Source organism: Sinocyclocheilus anshuiensis, unplaced genomic scaffold, assembly GCF_001515605.1.
Source record: "Sinocyclocheilus anshuiensis isolate Anshui unplaced genomic scaffold, SAMN03320099.WGS_v1.1 scaffold222, whole genome shotgun sequence".
Lineage (NCBI taxonomy): Eukaryota > Metazoa > Chordata > Actinopteri > Cypriniformes > Cyprinidae > Sinocyclocheilus > Sinocyclocheilus anshuiensis.
The window spans coordinates 878,045-887,430 of NW_015542408.1; the positions used below are offsets into that span (position 1 = coordinate 878,045).

At 33.5% G+C, this 9,386-nt stretch overlaps 1 protein-coding gene and 1 long non-coding RNA gene across 2 annotated transcripts in view; one reads left to right on the forward strand and one right to left on the reverse strand.

The window, feature by feature from the left end:
• The window catches only part of LOC107693132 (uncharacterized), an 18,453-nt gene extending 14,797 nt beyond the window's left edge, over positions 1-3,656 (reverse strand). Inside the window, exon 1 of the long non-coding RNA XR_001634709.1 lies at positions 3,645-3,656. This is a non-coding gene — a long non-coding RNA (uncharacterized LOC107693132). The remainder of the gene's footprint in view (positions 1-3,644) is intronic.
• LOC107693131 (GTP cyclohydrolase 1-like) overlaps positions 1-8,762 on the forward strand; it is a 13,847-nt gene extending 5,085 nt beyond the window's left edge. Inside the window, exons 2-6 of the mRNA XM_016492397.1 lie at positions 687-796; positions 4,146-4,201; positions 6,249-6,280; positions 6,645-6,729; positions 7,874-8,762. Of these exons, the coding sequence (XP_016347883.1) occupies positions 687-796; positions 4,146-4,201; positions 6,249-6,280; positions 6,645-6,729; positions 7,874-8,000 (410 nt within the window). The 3' untranslated portion in view covers positions 8,001-8,762. The remainder of the gene's footprint in view (positions 1-686; positions 797-4,145; positions 4,202-6,248; positions 6,281-6,644; positions 6,730-7,873) is intronic.
• Positions 8,763-9,386: the final 624 nt, after the last annotated feature.

Consider the following 9,386-nt stretch of genomic DNA (forward strand, 5'->3'; position numbering starts at 1 on the left):
GAAATGACAAACAACAAGCGCTACTCTACACTGCTCAAAACTCGCGAAAAAAAGAATCGTCAGTGGAAAATTCTTTATATATAAAAAACGTACTTACAGTCTTTGAGTCAGAACAGCCAGCATTGTAGTCTACTCTCCCAGGATCAGGAAACAGTCCTCCATAAAATGTGCTGCACACATCTGAACCTTAGCAACACCCTGCCATCATGATGAAGAGTTTTGCATGGACAAACACTGCTCAGGCTTTTTAGAAAATGTAAAAAAAAAATTAGTTAGGATTTAGTTTCGTATGTTGGATGCACCTGTTGCTGAAGTGATAATAGACATAAAAACAGCCTGAAAATGGATTGCTTTCTGCCCTCTTGATCGCACAGTGACTACACAGAAGTGGCAACAACACATATGAGAGTCACATCTCAACAAACCCCTGAAGCCCTACTATCAGTTTGCCATGTTTCCACGGAAACCTTCCCCGAGATAGGCGGCCAGGAAATTAAAAAGCCCCACAAGAAAACAGTGCATTTCCACGAGATAAAACAGGATATGTTTGAGCAATGATATGAGCTAAGAGAAATGACACAGGGCCACAACAGGAAGAGCGTACGGGGGGAAATATAACAGGTGTTATGTCTCTCACCTGACGGTGACCAGCCTGATCTTGATTTTTTTGTTGTTCCTCCTTGCAGATGTCCTGAATGACGCAATCTTTGATGAAGACCATGATGAGATGGTGATCGTGAAGGATATTGACATGTTTTCCATGTGTGAACACCATTTAGTTCCCATTTTTGGGCGGGTAAGAATAATCGTTTTACCCTCATTATCAACGACATTCACATGTCACCTTTGCAGTACAGTTTTTATGACCATATTTGAGAGACAAAACTTCTATGGTGTTAATGTAGTTTTAAAAAGCAATTAGTCACACCACTACCTTATTGTATAAGGGTTTAAAAAAGTCTTTTTTCTTAATTTAAAATTTATTAATTTTTATTCAAGTTTAAAATTGAATTGTATTATTAATTTATTAAAATAAAATATTACAGTTTAACACATATTTTTGAATTAATACATTTTTAAATTTAAATTGTTTTTATTTTTTAAATGCATGTATTATTTCATTTTATTTTATTATTGGTATATTGTTTCATTTATTTATTATTTATTTACTATCCAGGTCATACCCCAAACTCAAAAGTACAATATATATAGAAATTATAGAATGATTAAAATTATTATTCATATAAAATTATTATTAAGATGAAAGTAAGCCTATATTTGGGACTGTACATTTTTCGCGTTGTTACATAACTTTTATGAAATGTAATGCAAAAAATCAGCAAAACACCCCATTCTCATTACTATAATGTGGTGGTATATTATTGAAATTCATATTTTTAAAGTATCGCTGCTCAAATAAGTAGTGTTTTAAGTCAGTGTATGCTGACTTTAATCAGGATGATTTTAATTGATGAATTACAACAATGTAAATGTGCTTAAATTGTCGAAAATGTGCTTAATTAAAATGAAAATGAGATAAAAAAAAAAAAGTCTTTCTTTTTTTAAGTAAATATGTTTTGTAATTGTGGGGTGAAATATTCCTTGTACATTTCTTTGTGAGATTTACTCGCATAATAGCAGCTGTTTTCTGATGCACCTGGAAAAAAAAGAAAGTTGATATGTAACCTGTCAATAACCAAGTTAATTAGCTATAATTAAATCTAGAAGGTAACAAGGACAAGTTGGAAGTCTGTTGGGTCTGAGTTCCACTCAAAAACAATGCCCACTCTTAATCCTCCAGGTTGACATTTAGTACCTCCCTCCAGCTCATAGCACTGCAGGTGTCTGCCATTTAAGACAAAAGAGACACCGTCGATCCTGTCACGCCACAAATGGCTGCTGATGATAGACTGAGCCATTGATCAAGCACACTGAATGTTTTTTCTGCCATTGCAATTTTGTTTGTCAGATGTTGTTGGAGGGCCATCGTTTCCGCTGCATCCCCTGCTGATAGCTCCCTGTCGTCATCGGCGCGGCCCCTTATCCCTTCTCATCTATTTACCTCGCCACTCGCCGCATCTGCAACAAGATAATGACTCACCAATTTCTTTCAGAGAGGCGTGTGCCAGTTCTCTTTCATTTTTGGCCCTCTTGCTTGCGCTTCAGCGTCCACCGTCTCCATGATTGTCCACACAACACTCTTAGTGTCCATCACGAACACTGAGTCGATAAGGTGTGCTTTCTTTTACACTTGAAACATATCTTCCCTGCAGCCACCGCATGTCTTGCCTGTTGGTCTAAAATGGATTAAGTTGCCAAAAGCGCTTTGCTCATTTCCCAGGTGCTCTGTAGTTGTCGGTAAAGCTCGATTGATGCTTTTAAAGGATGTCGAGTGGAGTTTGGCGGCCCTGAAAGAAGGCCAAGAGGGTTCAGTGACGTGCAGGATTATCGCATCAGAACAGAGAGCAGAAGAGGGAAAAAAGAAAATCCTCGCATGTCTGTTGATGCTGCCCTTTCTCTGGGCTGTTTCATCAAATTGTTGGTGACATTTGAGTTGGACGGTGGAGAGGAGGTTAGGTTGGGGGGCTGTCAGATGTGCAGTCACTTCCGAGCATACGCACAGATACAGCTCTCTGCATCTTTAACTTCCCGTCTAGTGCTTCGATTATGGCAAAAATCATAATTATGATTATTTTGGGTAATATAGTAATCATGGTTATTTATTGTAATACGTTTAGGAGTGGGCAATATGGCGAAAATGCTATAGGAGTTATTTTGCAATAGTGATGTTTATTGTATTTTTTATATAAAAACTACTGCAGAAATTGAATAATCAAATGCAAAATAATACAGTACGTTGATTCTTTTTAAAGCTACTATCCACCTTATTTTTCAACGCGGAAGTAAGCCGTTTTCTGTGAATGTGCGAGACGTCTGGTTCATTAGCCGCTGTAGGGAAATAACGAGAGGAATAACAAAGTGCAGTAAGGTAAAACTGTTTGCACTACAAACCAGTATGTTCATAATTAAAATAATATGGTAAGACACACCAGTTTGCAATAGCAAGCAGCAAAACGAGCTGATTTGTATAGCTAAAAATAGCTGGAAGCTGGAAGCTGGCCCGCTCTTACGGGAAAAATAAGGTGGATAGCTAATCAGTCAAGAGCAGTGAGTGATTTTTTTTATTATTTTTAGTCTTTTTAGTTATTTTTTGTCTTTATTTTCTGTTCTTGTTTATTTCCAGCAGGTGTATAATATGGTAACAGTTTGCAATAGCAAGCAGCAAAACGAGCTGATTTGTATAGCTAAAAATAGCTGGAAGCTGGAAGCTGGCCCGCTCTTACGGGAAAAATAAGGTGGATAGCTAATCAGTCAAGAGCAGTGAGTGATTTTTTTTATTATTTTTAGTCTTTTTAGTTATTTTTTGTCTTTATTTTCTGTTCTTGTTTATTTCCAGCAGGTGTATTAGGCTGCTATCACTTTATGACCTAATGCTTATATATACACATACATACATACATACATACTTATATCAGTTTCTGTGAAGATATGTGCATTCCTACCAGGACTCATTTAACCTACAACAACGACAAACCATGGTTCATATGTTTATGATTGTATGTTTATATGTTTACATAACTGACTGTATTTTAACTGTGAATACTCAACAATACGTGCATTTTGACATATTTTTGTGTGTATTTAAACATTTAGTCACACACCTGAAGCCCAAAGTATAAACTCTTGACCGTTTTTTGCTCCAACTCAGAGAATGCACACAAAAAACCTATTTTTCGCAGTTTTGTATTTTTTTTTATATCAAGCATGTTATGTAGTAGACTGCATATTATGACAGTCATATTACATGATTTAACTGATTTGGACATTCCGTTTGGGAAAGCGCACTACTTTAAAGGAATGGAATGTGGCTCAATAACCATTTTATTTCAATTATCATGCTTTCATAATCTTTGGAAGCCAAAATTTAAATCAAAACTAACATTTTCACAGCCCTCATGCCATGTAGCTTGCTAGTGCTGGTGTCCAGTTTGTTGAAAACTAGCTGTGAAATTGTTGTGCATATAACTCTCATGTTTTGTTGTTCTGTCTTTCTGTTGTCAGTTAATGTGTTGTGTTTTTCACAGGTGCATATAGGTTACCTTCCAAACAAGAGGGTTCTTGGTCTGAGTAAGTTAGCAAGGTAGGCAAAATGCACCCAGGTTTCTCATATACATATATATATATATTTTTTTTCACAAACAGTGGCCCCAAAAAGTATCTGGATGCTTAAATCACTTCCATCTTTTCCCAGTCCATCTGAATGTCATTGTATTAGATAACAAAAACTACATCACATTAACTATGGATATGTTCTACTAACGTTTCACCACCAGAAAGTGTCCAAATAATTTTTGCCTTTATTCTTTTTAACGGTACATTTTATAAACATTTTTAAATCATATTTTTCAATTTTATTTCCCATTAAAAATTGTATATGGGGTCAGTATTCTTTTTTTTTTTTGAAAGGAAGAAATTAATATATTTTTTATTCCAATACAAAGCCGTTATTTTAAATTATAATAGTATTTGACAATATTACTGTTTTACTGTATTTGTGATCAAATAAATGCAGTTTTTTTCTTTTGTAAAATCCTTTAAAATACATTTTAGATTTTGTTAGGCTATATAATGAGGTGAATTTATGTTTTTATGATGCAGTATTTAATCTTAATGGATTCCTTCATGAGCGTGCAAATTTATCCTGCCACAAAGCAGCGTGTGTTTTTTTTGTTTTTTTTTGCTTTTCCTCGAGTAAAAAGGATTAATGGCTCTCTTCCCCTCAGGGGTGTTGTTTGTCTGTGACATCAAGATGCACGCCTGGTGTGTGTGTGTGTGTGTGTGTGTGTGTGTTTGAAGCAGTGAGAGTGTAAGTGTCTGTAAGAGGATTAGACACAATGTGTGAGTGACAAAGAGAAGCTTGATCCAATCTGACCCCAATACCTGTGGCCTAGCCATTTCACTATGTTCCAAGCGTAACACGGCATTCCACTAATGAAGACATGACAACAGCAGTCACGTACTGTAGCTCTCAGTAGTACCACACACACAGGCGGATTTCTGATTTCTAAAATTAGTTACCGTTTCATTTTTTTATGGCTGTAGTCATGACAAGGGACTGACTCTTCTAGTTGTCATTGTTGCCATGTAGTGTAGCGGATCACTGCTGGTCAAATGATCAGTCATGAAACACATGAGTGTGATATTAAGTTATATTTGATGTCCCAGCAGTGAAAATGATTTATTGTGTTTGTTCTGTTCTAATATTGTTCTGAATATTGAATAGTTGAATAAATATACTGTGAAAAAATGGAATGTGAATGATAATCTAAGGAGATTCTTATGCAATTTAGTTTGCCATATCCCCACTCTGGAGTTTTAAATTCACATGCAATTTAATAAATATGATTAATTAAAAATGACTTTAAATACAAATGATATATTATATAATATTATATATACTACCATTTAAAAGTTTGGAGTCTGTAAGATTTTCTGTTTTTGAAAAAAATATCTTATGCTCAACAAGGCTGCATTTATTTTATTAAAAAACAGTAATATTGTGAAATATTATTAGTCTAAAATAACCATTTTTATTTCCTTTAAATTGTAAATTTTCTCTGTGATGGAAGAGCTGAATTTCTTACTACGTATTTCTTATCGATGTTGAAAACAGTCGTGCTGCTTAATATTTTTTTGAAAACCGTGATACATTTGATTTTTTTTAGCATTCTTTGATAAATAGAAAGTTCAACAGAACAGCATTTTTTAAATAAGAATCTTTTGTATCACTATTAAAGTCTTTACTGTAAGCTTGAATTGATTGATTTAATTGGCTGAATAAAATAATTTCTTACTGACCCCATACTTCAGAATGGTAGTGTATTTTAATTATTATATTACAGATATTGATATATTTTCTATAAATACACATATTATTAAATAAGAACTTAAATGAATATTTTCAGTTAGCAAGTGTCCTAATTGAAAGTGTGCTTTTTTGTTAGTTTACATTTAGTGTTTTTGAATAAAATATATTAATTTGTAGTAAATATACTCCTGGCCCAGGTTTTATATCATTACCACCAACGACTAAAATCCCAGAGCAATAAAGTCTTATCAAACCACCATAACATAACATATGAAGGTATATTGTGTATAAATCTAGCTTGTTTTTTGTTTTGCACCAGGATTGTTGAGATATACAGCAGGAGATTGCAAGGTAATGGTCTTTTTTCCTCAAACAAACAGTAGCATGTAATGATATTTATATTCCTTCAGAATCCTTATTTGTTTCATTGATAACTTGAAAAGTTCAGATTGAAATGTTCTCAGTAGTTCTGCCGGTTGCATAAACCGCTTAGACTAGACTTAAAAAGTTAGTCATCTAATTTTTTCTCTTTAAGACTGGTCATAATTTCTTAAAGTCAGTTATAAAAAGGGAGAATGGTCTCATTTTAATCCAAAAGGTAAGTCTGATTACCTCTTGGCTAACAACTAGTTGGTCAAACTAGTTCTTAAGACACAGTCTTAACACAGTGGCTATGTTTATGCAACTGGCCCCTGGTCTGCTTGTCTTATTTCAGTTCAAGAGCGTCTAACCAAACAGATTGCAGTCGCCATCACTGAAGCTTTACAGCCTGCTGGTGTCGGGGTGGTCATTGAAGCAACGTATGTAAAAATTCAGGTTCAACTTTATTTACAATGTAATAACAAGAATGACCAAATATGATCACAAGTGCAATTTTATACATATTTTATGTTACAACGTAATGCTAAGAAAGACCAAATATCAAGATTTATTTCTTTTCCTTACTGTTGTCCAGTCACAAGTGAAATTTTTATTTAATTTTATTTCATTTTATTTTACAATGTAATGTTAAGAAAGCCCAAATATCAAGATTTATTTATTTTCTTTACTGAAAAAGTCACAAAGTCAAAGTTTTTTTTCCAAATTTTGTTTTACAGTGTAAAAGGTATGAACAATCCTCGAGTTATTTTATTTAATTTAATTTTGCAATGTAATAAGTACGAACAGTTCTCACAATTTATTTTATTTTTTTGCAATGTAACAAGTATGAGCAATCCTCAAGATTTTATATTTTATTTTATATTTATTAATTTATTTTATGTTATAATGTAATAATTATGAACAATCCTCAAGATTGTTTTCTTTTCTTCTTTTCTTTTTGTTTTATTTTGCAATGTAATAAGTATGAGCAATCCTCAAGATTTTATATTTTATTTTATTTTAATTTTTTATTTTATAATGTAATAATTATGAACAATCTTCAAGATTTTTTTCTTTTCTTTTTTCTTTTTGTTTACGTTTTATTTTACAATGTAATAAGTATGAACAATCCTCAAGTTATTTTTTATTTTAATTTTGTATTTTATAATGTAATAATTATGAACAATCTTCAAGATTTTTTTCTTTTCTTTTTTCTTTTTGTTTACGTTTTATTTTACAATGTAATAAGTATGAACAATCCTCAAGTTATTTTATTAAATTTTATTTTGCAATGTAAAAAGTATGATCAATCCTCACAATTTATTTTATTTTATTTTACAATGTAATAAGTATGAGCAATCCTCAAGATTTTATTTTATATACAATGTAATGCTAAGAAGATGCTAAATGCTAAGACCAAATATCAGTATTAAATTTTCTTTACCATTGTCCAGTCACAAGTAAAATATAATTTTTTTTTAAATAATGTAATAAGTATGAACAATCCATTTCTTTATTTTATTTTACAATGTAATCAGAATGTCCAATCCTCAAGATATATTTAGTCTCTTTGCTGTTCTCCAGTCACATGTGTATGGTTATGCGAGGCGTCCAGAAGATGAACAGCAAGACTGTGACCAGCACCATGCTGGGTGTTTTCCGCGAGGACCCCAAGACACGAGACGAGTTCCTGACCCTGATCCGGAGCTGAGAGAGTCCCTGATCGCTCTCCACTGCCAAAACTCTCTGACCAGCCCTCTTCTCAATCGCCTCCCTGGATCGAAGGAGTCTTCTCTGGTTCTGCCTCCGGACGAGGCACTGCTGCTGTGTAACATAGTGTCCCACCCGCCTCTGGGATGGTCACATCGGTAACAACGTCTCTTCTGTATCACGTGTGTGTGTGTTGTGCACGTTTAGTCAGTAGAGCTGTGGGAGCCTCTATTGACGGGACTGTGGCTATTACTGTTACATGGAAGCACTGTGTTTTAAAGGACGTCCTAGATTAGCACAATTTGACCTCACTAAACTGACAAGCACCAAACCCACCGCAATTTGTTTACATCTCTTTCCGGTTGGGTCACATTTGCGCTCTATTAAACGCAATTGAGCTGCCTGAGATGCGCTTCTGAACAGGGAGGTACGTGTCATTCTGAGTATTCAGTTTTTACTGTTTACTGGCGAGGTACTGAATGACCACTAAATGATTTCCAATATTTATACACCTTGATATTTACAAGGTACTTCAAAGATGATCATGGTAGTATAATGGTACATGTCCAAAAAGAGCATAGTATTACAAAGCACCACTTTTTATAAGTGAATACATCCAGACCAGTTTTATTGTTGTTTTACTATGTGTTGAACATGTATTATGGCTGTGCTGTCTTAAAATGTAATATTTAATATAATGTGTCCTGTGCATCAGTCAATAATTGTGCCCAGACCCAAAATATCATCTGCTCAAAAGGATAGTTCACCCAAAAATGAAACGTGCCCATATTTATTCACCCTCATGCTGTCCAAACATGTTTGCCTTAACCCTGACATATTAAATAATAGTCTGAAAAAATCTATATATATTTTTTAATGGAACCATTTATTGAAGCTTAGTTTTAGACAAAAAAAAAAAAGTTTGCATGTTTTTATTTTTGGTACATCAGGCTTTTATGGCTCATATAGTATGATATAGGTAAAAAAAAATAAAAAAAGCCTGATGATGATTCCTCAAAAGCCTGATGGATCATAATTAATAATCACATTTTAAGATGATTTTTCCCCAAAACATTTTTTTTAAAGTAAACCTTTGTTGGTTCAGTCCAGTATGTGTTTATCTTGAAATATTTCTAACAACATAAAATGTATTCTTACATTTACAGTACTTTATAAAAAGAAATATGTAAAGATTTCACAGCAAAAAGACACGTGTACCACAACCTGAAGGGACACACACAATTTATTGCAAGGACAAAAACAACCCTTCTTCAAATATCTTCTTTTGTGTTAAGCCAAAAAAACAAAACAAATGTAGGTTTAAAACAACATTAGGGTGAGTAAATGATGACTGAATTTACATTTTGGGTGAACTGTCCCTTTAAGT